This window comes from Mus caroli, chromosome 5 (genome assembly GCF_900094665.2).
Source record: "Mus caroli chromosome 5, CAROLI_EIJ_v1.1, whole genome shotgun sequence".
NCBI classification, from domain to species: Eukaryota; Metazoa; Chordata; class Mammalia; order Rodentia; family Muridae; genus Mus; species Mus caroli.
The window spans coordinates 132,670,263-132,693,305 of NC_034574.1; the positions used below are offsets into that span (position 1 = coordinate 132,670,263).

At 52.4% G+C, this 23,043-nt stretch overlaps 1 protein-coding gene across 4 annotated transcripts in view; it reads left to right on the forward strand.

Annotated features, from left to right (window-relative positions):
• The window catches only part of Elfn1 (extracellular leucine rich repeat and fibronectin type III domain containing 1), a 66,624-nt gene extending 44,272 nt beyond the window's left edge, over positions 1–22,352 (forward strand). For 3 of the 4 annotated variants that reach the window (XM_029476994.1, XM_029476995.1, XM_029476997.1), the window contains exon 2: positions 18,633–22,352. In XM_029476994.1, the coding sequence (XP_029332854.1) occupies positions 18,898–21,384 (2,487 nt within the window). In that variant the 5' untranslated portion in view covers positions 18,633–18,897 and the 3' untranslated portion in view covers positions 21,385–22,352. The remainder of the gene's footprint in view (positions 1–18,632) is intronic. The other variant, XM_029476996.1, reaches the window with a different exon arrangement.
• The last annotated feature ends 691 nt before the right edge of the window (positions 22,353–23,043 follow it).

Genomic DNA, 23,043 nt, shown 5'->3' on the forward strand with positions numbered 1-23,043 from the left:
GAGGGAGAGGGAGAGGGAGAGGGAGAGGGAGAGAGAATGTGTCTATGTGTCCGTGTCCACACAACTTGCTATAGTCTGTACTCTCCTATCATGCTGGTCCTGGGAATTGAACTCAGGTTGTCAGACTTGGCAGCAAGCCCCTTTGCCTGCTGAGACATCTCACTAGCCTCAAGTTTAAAAGATAGGAAGAGAATAGAAGTTGGTGGCCAACTAGGATTCTTGGATTCTCCATGGATGTATGACCTGGATCCTGGGACCTAGTGGGAGACAGCAGGCATGAGGTCACCTTAGGCCCCTGTTCAGGGTCACCCCAAGGCTTTCCATGGCTCCTTTCAAAAAGCTCTCTCTTGCTAGAAGTTACCAAAGGAGATGAAATCAACATACTTTGGAAAGAACAGGCACTGGAGAGAGGAGACCGTGGATTCAGCCCACCGTCCACACAGCACACTGGGAGTCCCACTAACCATTACGTTGAATCCATAGGATGTGCTCTCAGCCAGAGAAGATTCTATCCACACTCTGGCTGTGAGTCCAAGGCTTATGCGATATTCAAGCTACATAAAATGCTGTGCTGGCTCTCTACTCTCCCTGCGCTCCTACAGGGAGACAGGCTGCAGAGACAGGAGAGTCTTCTGAAGCTCACGGGTCAGCTAGCTATGCAGGGGAGAGGCAGACACCCTGCCTTGAGCAAGGCAGATGGCAAGGACTGACACTCGAGGCTGTCCTCCCACCCCAATACGTGTGTGGTAGCACACGCGTGCTCTCTGCCACACACATGACTGTGCACGAATTCACGCACAGCATGCATAATAATACTAAAGTTAAGGACAGCCACCCGAGAGTTCCCCGCAAAGTTTGAGTTTCACCTTGCTGCTTCCTCCCCTGCCCAGGCCACCAGCCCTCCAAACCTTCTCCAAGCCTTGGGGACAGAGCACGGGAATCCACTTGCCAGGGAGTTCTCTAGCCCCCATGCCATTCGGAAGGGTTAGGTGATAACATAGGGGGCAAGACTGTAGCTCCCCTGGTCTAACTTAATCTGTCTCTGTGTCTCCAGGATAGCCCTTTGCCCTCTCTGGGCTGACCAGCAATTTCAGGATCTTAGGGCAGAGGCTGAGGTGGGCTGGTGGCTCCTGGTGGCTGGAAAGACCAGTGTGATGTTCTGGATGGAACTGAATGGCTGAACCTACCTTCAACCTCCAGTTCCTCTCGTGCAGCGGGTCTCAAACTTCCTAGTGCTGCAACCCTTTAATAAGTTCCTCATGGTGTGGTGACTCCCCAACCATAAAATTACTTTCATTGCTACTTCATAGCTGTAATTTTGCTACTGTTATGAATTGTAATGTAAATATCTGTGTTTTCTAAATGGTCTTAGGAGAGCCCTGTGAAAGGGGTCAAGACCTACAGCTTGAGAACTGCGAAACGTTAAAACCTCATTGGCCTAGTTAGAGGGTGTCCAGAAAGTTGAACCCACTGTCTTCAGAAGGAGGGATGCAAGCTCTCGGAACCCATGGTTCTTGTGCGCTGCGCTGCATGGCCAGCGCTGTCCCTCTGCAGCTGTAAGGACTTACAAAGGCAGATGGCCTACATGCTGCCCCTTGCTGCTCAGAGACCCTGCAATGACTGGGCATCCCATTTCAGTCCTCAGAGTGAGAGAAAATGGCTTTTCTCCAGAAGGACCCTTATCTAGAGCTGTAGACAGACAGACAGACAGTCAGACACACACACACACCTGATCCCCACTCCTCACACACCCCACAACCCGCTCTGTCAACCCAGCTCTCTCTGAGGTAAGGACCCTGACACAGCCTGCCCTTGCATACCTCATAGATGGGGAACTCGGTCAGAAACCACAAGCGGCTCCTTTTCAAAATGTTTTAAAATTTATTATAAAATATTCAAGACATCTCAAATATTTAAGGAATCCCTAATAAATATTTCACTAATTATAAAATATTTACTATGACCAAAGGTATAAAGAATAACACAATGGATATCCCTCCCAGGTGGCTTCTCACACTCCCATGGCTCCCACCACACAGTAGCAGTTTGTTCCTTGGCTCTGCTTGTCTTTCAACTTTTAATTTTGCTGAGGTCCTCAGAAGAGAATTTGCCATTATAATGTCTGGGGAGGAACCCAGCATGGGATCCCTATATAGCTCAGGCTGCCTTCAAACTTGTAATCCTCCTGCCTCAGCCTCCTGCTCCTGAGTGCTATAATCATAGGTGGATCCTAGTCATTTCTATGTATGATATGTGTGTGTGTATGTGTACATGTGCACATGTGTATATGCACTTGTGTGCATGTGCCTATTTGTGTATGTGCTCACTTGCATGCATGTGCATATATGTGTGTGTGCATGTGCATGCTTGTGTGCATGTATATATGTGTGTGTCTGCATCTGCACATGTGTACATATATATACATATGTGTGTGCATGCATGAACGAATGTGTGCACATGTGCCTATTTGTGCATGTGCTCACTTACATGGATGTCTATATGTGTGTGTGCACACACGTGCGCACGCGCACATTTTGCGTGCATGTAAGTGTGTGCATATGCACATATATATGTGTGTGAATGCATGCACAAGTGTGTATGTGCTTGCACACATGTGTATATATGTGCACATATATGTGTGTGCATGCATGAATATGTGCACATGCATGTGTATGTGTGTGTGCACATGCACGTGTGAACATGTGTGGAGACCAGTGGCTGACTGTCCCATGTCCTCAGTCATATCTTTTGAGGCAAGGTCTCCTGTTCCGCCTGGAACTTGTTAACTTGCCTGGCCTCTGTCCATTGAGGTCCAAGGGTGCTCTTGTATCCGACCCTTCCCCCTCAGGGGGGTTTAACTCGAGTTCCAAGGACTGAATTCAGATTCTTATGCTTGTGTGGCTGGCACTTTACCCACTAAGCCATCTCCCCAGGCCCCTGCACTGCGGACCTTCCCACAGCCACTGGGACCCCACTGAGCCCCTCCCACTTCCTTCCTTTTGTGATTTGTATTCCCACACACTTTTACATTTATACGTACCCCATCCCAGCAAAGGAGACCGCTGCTGCAGATTCTGAAACTCTGACACGCGGGACAGTAACTGAACAGGTGTGCTCAGTGGTGTCCTTCTGGCTGCGATGTGTGCTCCATTTCATCGCCATATAGTAGTCCACAGTGGACACGCCCTGTGCTACTTCCTCCCGATTTTCCGAAGACTCCTGGGGTCCCTCTCTGTGCATTCTGAACAAACCAGTGTGTGCACCCTCCCACACCTCTTCCAGCATCATCAGGGATTAGACTCGGCCTGGGCTCTCTGCTCACAGACGTGGGTGTCTTTTCCTGTAGTTTTTCCACCCAGGTGTGCGGGTGCCCCATTCATCAAGCAGGCTTGGAGAAGTCACTACTCACCTTCAGCCTGGGGCTGTGGTCCTGAACATGCTCTGGGGATTCCAGGTCCTAGGCAGCCCCCTAATTGTTCCCATTACCCATGAGCCTCTCTGCTTTAACCCCAAGGGGTTGCCCATTCACCCTGGATCTCACTCTGTCAACCTGCAGGCCATGTGACCTCAGGTTATTCATAGGCTCTGCTCCTGGCTGCTTGGTTTGAACTCTGACCTCACTGTTGTGGGAACCCAGGCAGGAGAATTAGCCTTTACGCTCACCATCTGTAAAATGGGAACAGTCCCTTTAGCCTCACGGGATGACTGTATGCTGTTGACCTCTGGACAGAGGTGAATTCTCAGAATGGCATCGGCTGTAAGGTGGGGATGATGAGGGTCGGACTTCTTCATGTCCCTCAAGGTCAGAACTGAGTTCAGCTGAGTGCCAAGCAGTGCTAGAGCAAACTTGACTAGCATCTTGTGAGGGTGACTGTTGCTACAATTGGGACACCATGACCGAAAGCAACTTGGAAAATAAAGGGTTGATTTCACTCACAGGTCCATATGACAGTTCATCATCAAGCACAGTGAAGGCAGGAACCTGGAGGCAGGAGCTGTGCAGTGGCCAGGACCACCAGCCCAGGGACGGCCCCATCCACTATGGTCTGATTCCTCCCACATCCATCACTGAGAAAATCCCCTCCAGGCTTGCCTACAGCCTGATCTTGTCCCCCACCCACACCCCCCAGACAGGGTTTCTCTGTGTAGCTCTGGCTGTTCTGGAACTCACTTTGTAGACCAGGCTGGCCTTGAACCCAGAAATCCGCCTGCCTCTGCCTCCCGAGGGCTGGGATTAAAGGCGTGCGCCACCACGCTCGGCTACAGCCTGATCTTATGGAGACATTTTCTCCATCGAGGCTTCCTCTGCTGCGATGACTCTTCCTGTGTCAAGGTGACACAAAACTAGTATATACACAGAGCACCATCTCCTGATCTGCTCAGGATGTCTCTATGACATCAACTGAGTATGTATCTTGAAGCTCATCTTCTGTCTTTCTGTTTCCTGCATGTGGCATGGGGGCCACACTTCTCTGCCCACTTGTGGAGCAAGTTTTGTTGTGCCCGAGGACTTGAGCCACTAATCCTTTTGGAAGGAATATCACCATAAGATCTTCATGCTTGTTATAGTGTGCCTGGGCGGGGACAGCACCCACAGTCTGCTTCGAGAGTCATCAGGCCAAAGAGAGCACAAGTTGGGGTCTGAGAGACTCTCCAGGGTCTTCCAAAGCAGAGGTGGGACACAAGACAGGTACAGGACACTTGAGGAATGGGATAGTGGCCTCAGAGGAAGGCTGCCGGCCTTAAAACCTGCCTCAGCTGGCCCTGAGGTCCTAGCAGCAGCAGCAGCGTGGGTCTTCCTCAGAGAGCAGAAAGAAGTATGTGCTTTTGTGCATACTTGTGTGTGTGTGTGTGTGTGTGACAGAAAGTCTAGGGGTCTCTAGCTGGGAGGTGCATGGCCTACAAGCTACTGCCTGCAGGTGGCAGGTGACAGACTCAGAGACCTGGGCAAATTGGCAGGGAGCCATGAGCCAGGATTAACCCCCCCAAGGATTTTATCAGGAAGGAGCCTGTCACGACCCCGAGGCTGTGCTCACGCCCTAGACCCTGAGGCTGTGCTCATGCCCTAGTTGGGTGGTTTCCAGGCCAACTGTGACATCTAATACGGAAGGTTCCCAGCTGCCAGGGAGCGAGACAGGAAGCAGGCAGACTCGCGCTGCGTGCAGCCTGTGGCGAGGGCTTGGGCACTGTAAGAGTCATGGACTGGGGATGCATGGCTGCATGTGAAACTACTCAAGCATGTGCACTGGCCTTAGCATTCTCAGGATAGAAAATTCCAGACTTGTGGCTCCCATCACTATCCAGACTCTGCACTAGGCTGTGGCAACTCCACCCCAGGAGGGTGAGGGAGATAGACTTTTATTCTGGTGGGGAGATCGCCTTAGGCTCTAACATTGCCATAAGCTATGTAACTTGGTCAGACTTTCATTCTTTCCAATGAAAGAGGCTGAAGGGAGCCGATGACTCTCTTGTTCATCAGTGTGTCCATCAGTGGCCAAGGACCCTCCTAGGGCTGACCCTGCAGTTCCCAGAGTTCTCACTAGCCACTGCAGAGGGCTTCTTTCCTCACTCTCTGATCTCCAGTTCTTCCATCTGCCCGGAGGCTCCAGCCAAACTTCCCCAAGCTTCCTAGCTGGAGCCCTAATGGCTCAAGAAGGTGGGGCTGCAGCACAGACCCTGAGCCCTGGGCCCCACGCCTCCAGAGGACGCTGTGTCCTGAGGCCAGGCCCACCCACCCATGGCCTCCACGGCCCACCTTCCCAGCCCATGGAGGGGATCAAATGGTGTTCTGTCCTTCCACCTCTGCCGTGTGCCTCCCTGCACAAGTCTCCCTCGAATCTCTGCTCCCCCCGTTTGCCCTGCACTCCATGGAAAGCCACACCCTTCTCTAGCTAGGTGCACACACACACACACACACACACACACACAGAGAGAGAGAGAGAGAGAGAGAGAGAGAGAGAGAGTCACCAACCAGTTCTCTTTCATCCTCTTCCCTCTTGAACCTCAGCCATACTCCCTTTCCCCCCACCATCCCTCTCGCATCACAAACAAAAGAGCCTAGACACTGTCTTGCAGACTGCTGCGGCTGCATGATTCAGTGGTTGAGTGGCTCTCTTAGGAGGCCACATCATTGTCCACATTTTTAAAGAAGAGAGACAGAGGTCAGACTGACTGAGCACTTCCCCTCTGAGGAGCTGAAGGTCTGCAGCTACCCACTCCAGTGCCCTTGCTCAGGATCACACTGGCCCTTTCCCTTGCCCTCGATACCGGCTGTCATCGTGGCCCTGTTTGCAGTTATCAACTGGACCACTCATCCAAAAAATAAGAGTCGGAGATGTTTGGGAGCATGCTTGGGGATGGGGAGAAGCAGGAGGATGTGAAATTTGGTCCCTGGCACCCATTTAAAAAGCTGATTGTGGACACACGTGCTTATAGTCCCAGCTCTGGGGAGGCTGAGACAGGAGGGTTCCTGGCGCTCTCTGCCTAGCCAGTCTGTGTCACTACTGAGAGGCTTGTAACGATAGCTTAGGCTGCCTTCTGCCCACCCATACACACACAACAGTAACAACACCCATACACACACAACACACAACAGTAACAACAACAACAAGAACAACAAGTTGTTTGCAGGGAAACCTATGGCTATCAACTGTCTGAATCGGGAGACTGGAGAGCCTGGCTTGTGCCAATAGTGTTGCCTGGAGGCCCTGGTTCCCAATCCCTGTAGAGGGTCCCTGCCAACTTCCACCTCAGCACCAGGTATATGAGGCTGCTCAGCAGGACACTGAGGGCTTGGGACTCCCCTAGACAAACTGGGAGGGGAGCTGGGATGTGAGGCCACCACCTACCCTGTCCCTGACCCTGCCGCTGCCCCTGCCATTGCTACTATAACAAGCAGTTCTGCACCCAGTGGTGTGTGAGTTGAGCAGTCAGGGAAGGGCTTGGTGGCACTGCTAGGTCTCCTCAGTGCGGCACTTGCCTCCCTCCCCCCAAGATAGGCACCAATGGGGCCCTTAGACTCCACCCCCCAGTTCCCAGACATACAGCCTGCACACGCACAGCAGGATGGCACGGAAGTCACTTCCACAACATGCTGCAGGGTGGCCGTGGCCTGGTAAGCCCCAGACTGGCCTGGGTTCAAGGGTGCCAAGGTAGAACACTCCAAGGAGCAACAGGAAGTGACGTCTCTGTACTCCATAAGCTGCTCTTTTGGGAGTTCTGACGCTGTTCATGGTGTCTGTCTGTCTGTGAGAAGGGGTGAGACAGGGTAGAGTTAAGCCTTCTGTTTCCTCTGTGTCTCTTCAGTGGCCCCTGGGCTAGGTTAGAGTGCCCACATGTCCACGCATGGGTGTGCTGAAGCCTAGTCTTGAGGGCCCTGGACGGGGTACATGGAGTGGCCCCCAAATAAGACCTCACCAGTTGGGACCTGTCCCCCCAAGGGCCCCACCCCACCTAACTGCATCTACCAAGAAAGATTCCTTCTAGATTTCTAACGTGCTCTCAGAGATCACTCTGTTTCCTGCCCTACTGTGGGCCAACCCCAGATGCAAAGGCCTATGTTACTGCTATTCCCTCACATGGCCTAAGACCCCAAGCCTCTGAAAGCAGCTGTTCCCTTCCAAGAACATCAGAGGCCGAGTCTCCAGCCACCTGGAGGAGGATGCCGTAGAAGCCATACACACATCCCTGAAATGAAACCCCACACCATCCTTGCCCACGAAAACCACCACGATCTCCTTGGGAAGAGCAGGTGCAGTCTTGGGTTTGAAGAATATTAGAGAGATGATCTGCCTTGATTATACAGGATTCACACAAAGAATTAGGAGATGGCTTTGAGCTAGAGCAATTAATATGATATATAATATCAGCCAGTCAGCCAGCATGCTGTTAATAAATGACAAAGGGCATTTGACCAAGCCCTGGTGCCAATTTCTGGTTTTAAAGGAACAGCTAAAAATAGGCCTGGAAAGGTACTTTGCTATCAGAGTGAACGATCTGCCTCGGTGTGGCAGCCAGGACTGTTCTAAATGATGGCATTAAAAAAAAAATCATTCCCGTTCAAAACCTTTCATTAGAGCAAAGACAGCACCTTTCTGTTTGCACTGTGACGGTAGACATAGCAATAAGACAGGAAAGCGAATTGAACGACCATCTCTAGGAAACAATTGTAATTATTGGTCGACAGTGTGATTTGAGACCCAAGAGAAGCAACTGAAAAATAATTTAATATACGAATTTAATATGAAGGAACAGAGCCAGAGAGAAAACACGTAACGCAGATCAATAACTTTCATTTGCGCTAAAGAACAAGTGGTCGGAACAAGTAATGAAATAATTGGTCCCTGCTTGAGATGGGTACAATAAAAACAACAGCGCAGAAGCCCCGAGGAATTTCTAGAAAATTTGACAAGAAAAATTTAGGGTCATTATAAAGAGCTCGATAATGTCTTCCCAAGGGACAGGGAAGGAAAAATAAGAAGGCAGAAAGGCTTGCTGGAATATTCCCTAGGAGTTACTCCAGAATTAATTTCCAGTTTGAGCACAGTCTCTCTGCACTAGGTGGCCAGTTTTGAAAAGCAGGAAAGAATCATGCTTAAGATCCATCCAGAAGTGTCCAGGAGGCTGAGGCAGGAGGATTGAGAGTTTCAGGCCAGACTGGGGTACATAGAGATAGTTGTCTCAAGAAACTGTTCCCTCCCCCAAAATGAATATTCAAAAAAGATAGAAGTAGGGGGTAGGGATGTGGCCCAGTTGGTGGAGTGTTTGCCCGGGGACATGAAGCCCTAGATTCCCCCTCAGTACCAGAGAAATGGAGTGTGTTTGTGTGGTAGTGCATGTCTGCAGTCCCAACACGTGGGAGACGGAGGCAGGAGGATCATACATTGAAAGTTATCCTGTAGTAAGCTTGAGGCCAACCTGGGCAACAAAAAAACCTGTCCATGAAAAAAAATTAGGCAATCAGAGTATATAAACAATTTAGTTATAATACACTTGCCTTCCTGGTAGACATGATGCTAAATATCTGAAGGACAATGGCGACCAGTCCTAGAGTAGGTTCAGTTTGGTGAAAGAAGAGAGGGGCAGGGAGTGTCCTGGGAGGCTATGCCAAGAGGCCACCTTCTGTCCTACGAGGCTGCCATGGATGCTGGTACAATTCTTATCGTGTGTGTGTGTGTGTGTGTGTGTGTGTGTGTGTGTGACCTTGGACACAGCATAGAGGCCAGAGGCCAACCTTAAGTATCGCTCCTCCAGTGCCATCCACCTTGTTTTTGAGACAGGATCTCTCCCTCTCTAGGTGCTTACCAATTAGGCAAGGCTGACTGCCCAGCCAGGCCCAGGGATCCCCTTGGCTTTACCATCTCAGCTCTGGGGTCATAAGCAAGTGCTATCAGCCCCCACTTTTTATGTTGGTTCTGGAGGTGAAACTTGGGCCTTTTCCTTGCACAGTAAGCACTATACTGACTAAGCCATCTTCCCAACCCTACTGGGATCCTCTGTGATGATATGGAAAGTCCTGGAAAAAAGGTTGGAAGCTGAACAAGGCTGTGGAGGAAGGAAGGGAAAGAGGGAGGGAAAGAGAGAGGAGGGGAGGGAGGGAGGGCAAGATTGGAGAATCAGAAATCAACCTAAGGGAATAGATTAATCAATACATCCTGTCAGGGCCATTTGCTGCTACTTAGGAGGAGGAGGGAGTCAATTCTGACCCTTTTTCCACACAGAGGAAAACATTCCACGTGCAGTGAACATTGATACGAAACCAGGCAAGTGTGAGGCGGTATCCTCTAGGAGGGCAAGTCGTTGTCCCTGCTCTGCTGAGCTGTGGGAGCCAGGGCTGGCTCTGCTGACAATGAACTCACAATCCTCCTGCCTCAGGCTCCTGAGGTGACAGTTTGAACCTCCATGCTTCCTGGTGCTCCTGGGGTGGAAGTGGTGTGGCCTCTGTGAGATGCCTGGTAGCTATGGGAGCTCCTGAGGGGACAGGGCGTTCTGGTGGTGGCTGTAGTCGTAGACTCTACCCTCAGAAGCAGGGTGAGCCCCAGGGAGGAGGCGAGCTTTCCATTCACCTCCTCAGAACTTGCAGTGTGGTGACGTGACGGCTCTCAGGACAAACGGAGTGTGGGCAACTGTGGGTATGAGGGGAATGATGTAGGAAGTGGGCTGTGGACTCTGTGAAGAGGTCATGGGCCCATATCTGGTGGAGGTGTGTCCCACAGAGGGTCAGCTGGAGGCTCAGATACACACTGGTTCCTGCCACACACGTCTCAGTTCTGATACCCTCAGGATGGATTTTGTGTGTTTTCCTTCATTTCCCTAATTAATGTAATACTGGGGACTAATTGCTCATTAATTAACTGTGTGTGTGTGGTGTGGCTGTTTGCAGAGCCCGCATCTAGTGCCCTCCCCAGTCCCCCCACATCCATTTTGAAACAGGGTCTCTCACTGAATTTGGAGCACTCTGATCCATCTAGACTGTGTGCAGCACAGTGCCAGGATCCCCCTGTCTCCACCTCTGCAGGACCAGGATTGCATGCACCGTGAGGTCTAGCTTTCATGTGGGACTGGGGATCGAACTCAGGTCCTCACGCGTGCACAGAAGAAACTTACCCGCTGGTCCTTCTCGTCGGCATCCCTTGGGTGGGCTTTTAGTTCCCGGATAATTGTAACATCTGAAGGCTAGAGACTCATTTACCACCTCAGCTCAGAGTGATGTCTCCAGATCTTTTTTTTTTTAATAAAAAATATTGTATTTACTTAGAAGCATTCAGAATGTCAACAAAACAGCCACAATTTTTTTTTTTTTTTTGCAATTACAGAGTGGTATTCAGTTAACAGAACAACAATTATCTTCGTATAAGCTGCATCAGAGACAACTGAAGATGAAAAAAATAAAACCAAAACCAAAACAAAAACCAAACGGTCCCCATAGATAACTAATTTGTGTTGTGCACCAACAAGAACCTGCTTTAAATTTCCATGCCAGTTCACAACCCCCAGACTGTACCAGGCAAGGTTAGTGGCTATTGAAAATACCACCAGGACAGGGCTATCTAAAGACACATTCAGCAGTCTGTTAACTATATAAAAAAAAAGACACTGTACAGTTTAAAGACAAATCTTACAGAGCCTTACATTTCTTTTTCTTTTTTCTTTAAAAGGAGTGAGTTGTGTACAGGGGGGTTAAATGCTTTATAGACAAGAAAAAAACTGTGCTAGAACCAACTTATTCATCATCTTCTTCTTCATCTTCGTTTCCTCTTCCTCCTCCTCCTCCTCTTCCTTCTCATCTTCCTCTTCCTTTTCTTGCTCTTTTCAGCCTTGACCACCCCCTTTCTCGCTGCATCAGGTTTTCCTTTAGCTCTGTAGGCAGCAAGATCCTTCTTGTACATCTCCTCCAGCTTGGCAGCCTTCTTCTCATAGGGCTGCTTGTCATCCGCTGCAGTGTTGTTCCACATCTCTCCTAGTTTCTTTGCAACATCACCGATGGATAAGCCAGGATGCTTGCCTTTGATTTGGGGGTGGTACTCAGAACAGAACAAGAAGAAGGCTGAGAGAGGCCTCTTGGGTGCATTGGGGTCCTTGAACTTCTTTTTGGTCTCCCCTTTGGGGGGGGGTGTAGGTTTTAATTTCTCTTTCACAACGAGCCTTGTCAGCCTTTGCCATATCTCAAATCTCCCCTTGTCTTTAGCAGACATGGTCTCCAGATCTTTAGTGTATGAAAAATTGCCAAGGGGACGAGGGCACAAGGGTCAGTGTGACCCAGTGAGTAGCTTGTGGATGGTCACTGTGTCTGTACCCAGGCCTGGGTGGTAGACTATGGTGAGATCTGGCCCACGTTGTCTTTGGGTACCAGCCAGCCTCCTACAGTATAATTCCTGGCCCTTCCACCAGGCCAATAGCAAGCCCCCAAATAGGATCAGAGTTCTTGAGGTCAGGAGAACCAGAAAGGGGCTTTCTGGAACTCAGGGGCTCTCAGAGGTCAGCAGAACTCTAGTAGAGAACAGCAGATCTCAAACCAGCCTTCTCTCAAAACAACTGGAAAGATTCAGGTCAGACTAAAGATAGAACCTCCTGGCTGCCAGAGTTATAGGGGGTGTGATGGGACACCCAGGCCCATGGTTGCTTTTAAATGAGTCTCTCTGTCTGATGATGGGGACCGTGGCAGAGTTCCTGGAGAGGGTCACACACTGTCTGTCATCTTCAGGGACCAGCCTGGCACCCTCCTCCAAAGATGCCTGCCAGCGCTTGAACGGGGAGCCTTTGCGGACTGATTTCTCCCTCCAATGGTGCAATACATCATCTTTTTTAATTTAAAAAGATGCCCGGTGGAAGCTTCAGAGACCATTAAGTGTTTGGGTCCCTAATTAACTTCAGAGCAGCCTGGAGCAGCAAAGGGAGGGAGGAAGGGAGGGCCACAGGGAGTGATCGGGCCCCAGCTCTAGTTGGGAAGGAAACCGCAAACTAGGCTCTGCTCCCTGCATCTCCAGGCTGGGGCCTCTCGGGGGATGTTGGCTGCCTTATGCATCTGGCTCCAGCTCCACAGTCCCCTGTGCAAGTTTTGAGTGAGTCAGGAGACTACTTATCTGCAAATTGCCTGCCGAAGTCTTTTGCTGGTCACTGGTTCCTGGCTGGCTTTCCCTCTCTGAGCTTCTCCCTCTCCCTTCCCCTTCCTCCCTTCCCTCCATCACCACCCTCTGTCTGGATGGCTTTGGCATCCAGTAGATGCTCAATAAATGTAGATGGGGCAGGGAGCTGTCCTGGCTGTGTGCTTGCAGAGTGTTCCTGCTCTGAGTCGATGGGTCAAGACCAGAGGTTCTCCCACAAGGTCATCTGACATTAGACAGTCTCCCTGTCAACTTGACCCTCCTTGGTGATCTTTGAGCTCTCATAGGGAGGAGCATAGCATGGGCAAGTGTATTGTCTAGCCTCCAGTCCCTGGCTGGTCGGAGGACAAGGTCAGGTCCAGCTAAGGTCCAGGGTGTGCCCCACCTGACCCTGTGACCAAGCCCAAGGATCCATACTGCTGATTTAGCCATTTTTAACTCCTGGCCAGGCTGAGCTTGAACTGGTGACAGGGGAATGGGGAGGGGATGCTGGGTGTATAGGCAAGGCCCAGGCAGCCTTTCCTATCTCTCCACCCACACTGCTGTACAAGGTCTCTCTCCACTGCCTCCTTAAATTAAGGAGGGTCTAGAAAACTGTCCAGAAAGAACAGAGAAAACGCCCTGTACAAACGTTCTAGAAACCTTAAATAACAAGGCGCAAGCTTCCTTATCATCACCCCAGGAGGGAGGGCCAAGCTCATCTCCACTTGACAGAGTGGGAAGCTGAATGAAGCTCAGAGAGGGTCAGTAAGTTTCCCAAGGTCACCCAGTCAGAGCTTAGCCAGACCAACCTTAGTGCGTCAACCCGAGCAGAGGAGCAAGGGAGCAGGCTGGCCCCTGCCTGCTCTTGGCCAGGCTGGGTCCCTGCCCATCATAGCCCGCGGGCTCTGCCGCAGAACGTCGCCGGACAGTTCTGGCTGGAGCCCTGCTGCAGAGGCAGGCGGGCACTAGCAGTAAACATGATCTATTGGCAAAACATTGGGACAGTGAAAAGTTATCGATCGATAGCTTTCCACCCATTTCTATGCGTCCCCGCCCTGGCTCTCGGCCCGGGCTGCCCCTGGGGGTGCAGGATGCGAAAGCAAGTCCACTCCACTTGGCTCAGATCCAGCTCTGCCCTGGCCACACTTCTGGATCCATGATTGAAGATGGGGCCCATATTTTTAGACACATATGATCAGTCCTATTCGTCCGCCATGATTATACAAATCAGACCATAGAAGTTTAAAAGCCTGGAACACCACACTGAAATTCATCACCAGAGAAGGGCTGTGGGGTTGGGACAACATTACAAACACAGTTCAGTCTGTCATCCCCACCGTGTCATGGGCTAAAGAGGTCCTGGGTGTATATGCATGTGTGTGTGCATGGTTGTATGAGTGTGTGTCTGTGTATCTGTGTGTGCATGTGTGTGTGCATGTATGTCTGTGTGTGTGTGCCTATGTCTGTGTGTGTGTCAGTGTGTGTGTCTGTGCATGTGTGTGTGTCTCTGTGTGTGTGTGCATGTGTTCAGGAGTCATTCCCGGATACCAAGCTCTGGCCCTCTCACTGTATGAATAACCCTGCAGGCACCCAAAGAGACTCAGATGGAAAAACAGGTTTGGGTTTGGAAATGAGAGGCTTGGCTTGACTCCTCACTCTCAGTTTCTCTGGCCCCTGACTACACCTTTGTTTTAAGAGGAGAGAAGTGGCGAGGAGCAGAGAGGGGAAGAACTGGACAGGAACTAAAGCCACACGTCCCACCTCTTGTCACCCTGTCTTCCCTCAACTCTGCCCATGAAGCCACTCACTGTAGCCCGGGGTACTACTTGGCACTGACTACTCTGTCCTCCAAACACCCCACACGCCCTAAAGAGTGAGGGCTCTGATCACATGACCTTGTACCCTCAACCCCTCCCCTGTCGGTGGTGAACATTCTCCTTCCTGCCTACTGGACTCAGCTGCTAAGGCCTTCCACTGAATGCCCTGCCCAGCAGCCGTGGCCCAGATGCATCTCTCCTGCTCTCATCTCTCCAGCCGGGCTGTGTTCATGGTTCTCTGAGGGTCCTCTGCTGTGCTTACACTCTATGCTCAGCATCCCCCTGCTGTGGAGAGAACCAGGCACAGAGCAGGCTATGGCAGGAAGTTGGTTTGCTTGCTGCCCAGGCCTGTCAGTCTGTGAGACAGGTGTCTAATGAGAGTCCATTAGGGTCTCTTTGGATGGTGCTCCTTTGGCCTGTGATAGATCCTCCCTCCCTCCCTCCCTCCCTCCCTCCCTCTCTCCCTTGTTCCTTCCTTCTGTATGTGTACATATGAATGCAGATGTGTATGCGCGCATGCATGTACTGCACACAGAGGTCAGAAGTCAACCTCTATTTTTTTTTTTTTTTGAGACAGGGTCTCACTAGCCTCGTGGATTCAGCTGAGCGCTCTGGCCACCAAGCCTCAGGGACACTCCTGTCTCTGCCTCTCCACCACCATGGTCACACACCTAGCTTTTTAGGTTACAAGGCTCTGGATCCAGCTCTTCGTGTTCACATGGAAAGTGCTCTAGCAACTGAGCCATCTCCCCCTGTGACATTTCTTTAAATGTCTAATTCACCCCCTCAGGGACCTCTGCCATCGCCATCCAGGCCAGGAGGTTGGGCCCTCGCTGTGATTCAAGGCTTCCTACCTCTGATAGGTCCCTGGTCAGAGCTGTCAGCTGGTCCTAGTGAGCTGAGCCAGCACCCAGGCTTGGCTCCTGCACTCTGTAAACGGAGTCTGCCTCCCACAGTAGGCCTTGGAGTGCCCCACTGGCCCCCCACATCTGCACACCTCACCTGCAATCTAGGAAATGTCAGGGATATGGAGACCAGTCGGGGTTCAGTCAAGTGGAAGGCATTAAGGGATAGCCTTGGACAGTCCAGCTGAGGGTCATCCAAGGGTTTCCATGAGAACCCAGCTCTAAGGACAGGATGGGGGCACAGAGAGCATCAGATATCTGTGGCAAAGGCTGCCATGGAGTGAACAAGACAAAGGTCAGGAAGTAGTGCCTCAGAGGTCACCTGTAACAGGAACAGGAGACATCACTCTCTCAGATCCGGGATGAATGAGGCTGGAAAAAGATAAAGCCAAGAGACAGGTGGAGACCATGAGTCACCCTTTTGAGAAAGTTTGCTTTGAAGAGAAGGAGGGGGTGGATAGGGAGGAGGCACACAGGTTGAGTGTGCTAGTGTTTCACTGGAAGATTCTAGAAGGATCGTATCCAATAGCCATTGGCTGCACTTCTGACATTAGGGACCCACACCCGGGCAGAGGAACCCTGACAAGGAACATGGCCCGTTGCTGTCTGGTCCAGGTGATAGACTGAGCACAGTGCCTGGAAGTAGCCCCCTCATGCAGGGTCTACACACTGCCCTCCACCCTGGGGACTGGTTTGATGATTGAATTACTGAGTACGGAGTGAAAGGAGAGATGGGGGTATAGAAGTGGACGACAAGAAGAGGTGCACAGCAGGGGAATATGAATATGTGAGCTCTGGAATGAGTGAGTGCATGGATGGAGGAGCTTGCATCCCATCCATCCCCCACTGGGACACTCACCCATCTAGAGCATATGTTCTGTTCCCCTGACAACGACTCCCCATGGTGGTCCCCTGGCCTCAGTACTCTGGGCTCGTCTTTCACCTGGTTCTGTGTCCATGGCTCCGGGTGTCATGGGCCTGTCCTCTCAACTTGCCCTTGACCTAGACAGGAAGGGCTGATTCACTGTGACCCACCATGGGCCTTTCTTTCTGAATCTCAGTTTCCCTGATCCTAAGCATGGAAGGAGGCTTTTGCAGCCCGTGAGGCTGAGGTTGTGGGAGTCCCTGTAAGGCAGAGGCAACGTGAGAGGTGGGTTCATCTTTCCTTGCTTGAGGGGCTGCTGACCAAGGTAGAGGGGACAGTCACAGGGTCCTGCCCATCCTGAAGACCCCGTCGCTGCTGACAAGCTTGGGTGTAGGATGGCAGACAACTATAGGAAGACTCAGATGGCCAGACCGTGGCTGGCGGCAGGGTTCCTCGTACTCTGCCCTCATACAGCAGACCACCACCTGGCAGGCTCGGTCCAATGGGAGGTGATGGGGAGAAGGGGTTGTTCCCTCTACTGAATCATAGCATAAACGGCTAGATTGCCGTGCATGGCGTGACGTGGTGACAAAGGACTATGAAGGAGGCCAGAGGGGACAAAAGAGGACCTGGGGGTCCCCACTTAGCCTGTCCCACGTGTGTAGGTGAGCACAGGCATGCGTGCCTAGGAGGACAGAGGATTGCAAATGTCCGAGTGCACACCTGCAATTGTGTGCGTAGGAGGCTAGCACTCTGCAAGAGACACCGAGGCGCCTCTTTGGGCCTGTAATCCTTCTTAACTCGACTTTCAGTTATTTTGAGCAAGAGATTACAGCTGATTAAGATCTCTTGCCAGGCGCCACCCCTCCTGGAGGCTGGGACAGAAAGGCTCTGCCCACCCGGGCCAGGGTGCTCAAGACCGACTCTACCAGCTCCTGCTTGAGCTTTCCTGTGCAGAGGAGGATCATGCCACCCCACTGTCCTATGTCCCCTTTCCAGGTCCGGTGCATAAGGCTCAAGCAGACCCTAAGCAGCTGTACCCCAAGGCAGTACTTGGGTTCCTCCGGACCTTCAATTTGTCCACTTCATCTCTCTCAGTCAGAAATGGATTCCCTTGGGAGCCAGGTCCTGCTTATAGTGTTTGCAAAAAGGAAATATATATATATATTCCCTCATTTTTGTCGCCTCAGTGCTGCCTAGTTTCAGCTGTCAATATTGGTGAAATACACTCGGCTGGCTGCTGGCCAGGCCACTGAGCAGTGACGGAGGCTGCTGTAAATCCCTGTATTAACAAGCTAACACTCATTTCTCCATCCCACAAGTGGGTAGGGTGGGGAGCATGGTGTGAAGGACCCCAGTTCTACCGTGAGGTCTCTACCTGTCACCCCACAGTCCTATTCACATGTCGTCTGGGCTCTGAGAATTGGGGAAGGGCACGGTCCTGGTATACATTGGCCAGGGGTGACATGAGGTAGAGAGAGAGGCCCAAGCGTGTATGCAAATTTGGGGTGTGAGGTGTAGAGAGGTGGCCCTGGCCCTGGGAACTAGGTGATGTTTTTGTTAAGCTTAGAAATGACTTCTTTTTTGTTGTTGTTTTTTAATATTTTACATTTCTTTATTAATTGTATTTGTGTGGGGGCGTGGTCAAAGGACAACTTGTAGAAGCTGAATGGCTCCTTCCACCGTATGGGCCCTGGGGATTGAACGCGGGTCATCAGGCTTGGCAGCAATCCCATTTATTTGCTGAGTCATCTTGCCGTCTCCCTCCATCCCAGAAGAACTTGGTAGAGCAGGCCTGTTCCTCCTCCATTGCTACTCGGGGACAGCTTCGAGTCCTGAGTGCCACGTGGATGAATGGCCTCAGAGTTCAACTGATTCATGAGGGTGGTTCACTGGACCACATGGCAGGAGCGTGCCAGGCCACTTCCCCGCCTGCCTCCTCCAGGGCAGAAAAAAGGTGATCTGCCTCAGGCCCGCGCATTGGCTGGGTGTTCGGCACCCCCTGCAGGCAGTTCTGAAGGTGCCGTGGCTGTCCCTTCTTGGGGAGAAGTGTCTTCGAAGCAGTCCAAGGGGGCCGGGCAGAGAGCCAATAACTCAAAGAGATGGATGCCCTGCCCTTAGCCAGCTCTGCCACTCACTGCCTAAAGAACTCTGAGTCTCTTCTCTAGGCTGTTTCCCTGCGGATCCTGTGCCTCGGTAACTGTGATACCTCTAAGCTGGCCACTCAAGGGGACATCTTGTCCACGTTGTACATGAAGAAACTGGACCTGAGGGAGGTCTGCTTTCCTTGATGATCCCAGACTCTCTCAGCCCAGCCTGATGATCTGGGACAAGCGTCATGATTTCTGTTTCACAGCAGACAGTGGTGGGTGGCTCAGCGGAATTCTTCAGATAGTCAGTCACCCAGTGACTTTGGATGTGGTCTTTTCTGTGACTTACTCTCTTCTCTTTTCTCTTGCAGCAGAGAGTACTTCAGGCAGAGGAACCGGGCGAAGCCACCAGGATACACAGGCCCATGGGAAAACAGGCTGTGGCCACCTTGGGACCGGGGAGGACGACAAAGGGCGGCGGGCAGTGAGGGAGCCATTCTCCCTCCCGACACCTGCGTCATGCAGCTTGGGACAGGACATCTCTGACAGTGCAGGCAGTGATCCATCCCACCCCTAAGTCCCCTGGGGGGGGCCACTGCCCAGCCCTCCCCCCATCCCCACAGGCAGTGTCCCGAAATGGCTGGGCACGGGTGGGGTACAGCGTGGGTACTTGTGGCAGCTGCCACGTTACTGCACGCGGGTGGGCTGGCCCAAGGTGACTGTTGGCTGATTGAGGGTGACAAAGGCTTCGTGTGGCTGGCCATCTGCAGCCAGAACCAGCCGCCCTATGAGGCTATCCCCCAACAGATCAACAACACCATCGTGGACCTGCGGCTTAACGAGAACCGTATTCGCAGTGTGCAGTACGCCTCCCTGAGCCGCTTCGGAAACCTCACATACCTCAACCTCACCAAGAACGAGATCGGCTACATCGAGGACGGGGCCTTCTCAGGCCAGTTCAACCTCCAGGTGCTGCAGCTGGGCTACAACCGGCTGCGCAACCTCACGGAGGGCATGCTGCGGGGCCTGAGCAAGCTCGAGTACCTGTACCTACAGGCCAACCTCATCGAGGTGGTGATGGCCAGCGCCTTCTGGGAGTGTCCCAACATCGTCAACATAGATCTCTCCATGAATCGCATCCAGCAGCTGGGCAGCGGCACCTTCGCAGGCCTGACCAAGCTCTCAGTGTGTGAGATCTACAGCAACCCTTTCTACTGCTCCTGTGAGCTGCTGGGTTTCCTGCGCTGGCTGGCCGCCTTCACCAACGCCACACAGACCCATGACCGGGTGCAGTGTGAGTCTCCTCCTGTCTACGCAGGCTACTTCCTCCTGGGCCAGGGCCGCCATGGCCACCAACGTAGCATCCTTAGCAAGCTCCAGTCTGTGTGCACAGAGGGTTCCTACACTGCTGAGGTACTTGGCCCACCCCGCCCGATGCCAGGCAGGTCACAGCCGGGACATTCGCCACCTCCACCTCCACCAGAGCCCAGTGACATGCCCTGTGCTGATGACGAGTGCTTCTCCGGAGATGGCACCACACCGCTGGTGATCCTGACTACGCTGGTCCCTCAGACAGAGGCCCGTCCCTCCATGAAGGTCAAGCAGCTGACCCAAAATTCGGCCACCATCATGGTGCAGCTGCCGAGCCCGTTCAACCGCATGTACACGCTGGAGCAGTACAATAACAGCAAATCGTTCACCGTGTCCAAGCTGACCCAGCCTCAGGAGGAGATCCGCCTCACCAATCTTTACACACTCACCAACTACACATACTGCGTGGTTTCCACCAGCTCTGGCACCCATCATAACCACACCTGCCTTACCATCTGCCTGCCCAAGCCGCCCAGCCCACCGGGCCCCGTGCCCAGCCCCTCCACAGCCACCCACTACATCATGACCATCCTGGGTTGCCTCTTCGGTATGGTACTGGTTCTGGGCGCTGTCTACTACTGCCTGCGCAAGCGGAGGCGACAAGAGGAGAAACACAAGAAGGCTGTGGCAGCGGCAGCTGGAAGCTTGAAAAAAACCATCATCGAGCTTAAGTACGGTCCTGAGATTGAAGCGCCTGGACTGGCTCCCCTGACCCAGGGTCCGCTGCTTGGCCCTGAGGCTGTGACTCGAATACCCTACCTGCCAGCTGCCACCAGTGACGTGGAGCAGTATAAGCTGGTGGAGAGCAGCGAGACCCCCAAGGCCACTAAGGGGAACTACATTGAAGTGCGCACGGGGGAGTCGCAGGAGCGCAGAGGCTGTGAGCTGAGCCGGCCAGGTGAACCCCAGAGCTCAGTAGCTGAGATCTCCACCATTGCCAAGGAAGTGGACAGAGTCAACCAGATCATTAACAACTGCATCGACGCCCTCAAGTCCGAGTCCACCTCCTTCCAGGGCGCCAAATCAGGGGCGGTGTCTGCGGCTGAGCCGCAGCTGGTGCTGCTGTCCGAGCCTCTGGCCAGCAAGCACAGCTTCCTGTCCCCTGTATACAAAGATGCCTTTGGCCATGGTGGCCTGCAGCGGCACCACAGTGTGGAGGCTGCGCCCGGGCCCCCGAGGGCCAGCACTTCATCCAGCGGTTCTGCACGCAGCCCTCGCACCTTCCGGGCTGAGGCCACCGGCACACATAAGGCCCCAGCCACCGAGACCAAGTACATTGAAAAAAGCTCACCTGTGCCCGAGACCATCCTCACTGTGACACCCGCGGCCACTGTGCTGCGGGCGGAGGCCGACAAGAGTCGCCAGTACGGCGAGCATCGGCACTCATACCCCGGCTCTCACCCTGCCGAGCCACCTGCCCCTCCACCACCTCCACCCACTCACGAGGGCTTGGGTGGCCGCAAGGCATCCATCCTGGAGCCTCTGACCCGGCCACGACCCCGAGACCTCGTCTACTCGCAGCTGTCCCCACAGTACCACAACCTGAGCTATTCATCCAGCCCCGAGTACACCTGCAGGGCATCCCCAAGCATCTGGGAGCGTCTCAGACTGAGCCGACGGAGACACAAGGATGATGCGGAGTTCATGGCGGCTGGCCACGCCCTGCGCAAGAAGGTTCAGTTTGCCAAAGACGAGGACCTGCATGACATCCTAGACTACTGGAAAGGCGTGTCTGCCCAGCACAAGTCCTGAACCTCCCTCCACCCTTTGGCAGGGCCCAAGGAAGCCTGGCCCTGTCCTCTCCGAAACTCGTGATGCCCATTGGACCAAAAAGGATAGACCATCCACAGCAGCTATCCCTGACTGAGACTTAACACTAAATCCAACATATGTGCACAATCAGGGGCCGCTGCATACAGCACCTGGCCCACAGGGACAGCTTGGGGAGGCCGCAGGTGGCCGTGACAGTAGATATACTAACTTCCATGTAAACTGTAATGTGCCTGCTGCCTGGTGCAAGCAAGCAAGACGCACACACACACACACACACTCACACACACACACACACACACACTCACACATTCACACACACTCACACATACATTCACACACACAAATGCACACACATGCATGTGCGCGTGCACACACAAACATTCTCACACACTCACACACGCACATGCACACACATGCACACATGGGACTTCGGAAAACTGTGTCTTACGGGTGGGGGTGGGGGAGGGGAAGTTTTTCCATTATCTTTCCTGTTTTGAGTCTTCTCTTCCTTTTCCTTCTTCTCTCTCTTTATTTTCTTCCTTTTTAAAAAAATATATATATAAAAGTGAAAATCTTTAAAAAAAATAAAAGAGAGAGAAAGAAGAAAGAACTAAATCACCTAGCGTGGGGCATGTGACCAAGTCTAGCCAGCTTCATGGCACCCCCTAAATATGATCTCCCAGGCTGTGGAGTGCAGAGGGGTGGAGCATCTGGAGGCTGTGAGACTCTAGTGGGGAGGTGAAGACTGTGCCTGGGGACCAGTCAGGGTGGCAAGAGGGGTGCAGGCTGGGAAACATTGTGTGGTCCCCCCACCTCGGCCCCATCTTTATTGTACACTGTAGCTGTTCTATTGTACAGAAAAAAATCTATATTTGCAAAGTTTGCTGTAAAATGAGAGAGAGAGAAAAAGACTATGTCTACTAAAAAAAATCTGCAAAGGAAAAAAATCCAAATATATGTGTTCTGTGGGTTTTTACTGGGGTAGTAGTGGTGGTTCAGGGTCCCATTAAGGCAAGCAATTGTGGATCGTGGCTTTGATGGGCTCAGTGGAAGCCTGTGGGAAAAGTTGTGGCTCACACTGGGCAAGGAAGTGTCCAGCCTCTTTGAGGGCAGGAACAAGTGTGAATGGGTCAGAAGCTAGAGGCAGGAGGAGGCTGAGGAGGGTGGTGGCTATGCCAGGGCCTGTGTGCAGACCTAGTAGCTGAGGGGTGGGGACAAACAGGGACAAACAGGAACTCCTCTGAACATGGTGGTCATGGTGGGATTGGTTAGGGTGCAATGGTTACAGGGTGTGTCTGTGTGCCCTTCTATACCCAGAGCACCGCCCACATGGAGACGCTTCCCTTCCCTGCAACACAAAGCCAGCCTTCATTCTCCCACCACCAGCCTTGGCCTCTCACCCATTCTGTCTCGTGTGGCCTTCTCTGGGTGGTCCCATCCACGGGGGGGTGGGGGGGCGGTGAGTAGCTTTGGTCTTTCTAGAACTGATAGAAGTAAGTCCTGCTCCAAGGCTAACCTCAGTACTTCGTGTTATTGAGACTGCAGTCACCTGTTATCAAGAACATACACCATCTACATCCCTCTAGCCCAGTGCTGTGATCACCACACCCAAGGCTGGGATCTTCCAGAGAGGTTTAA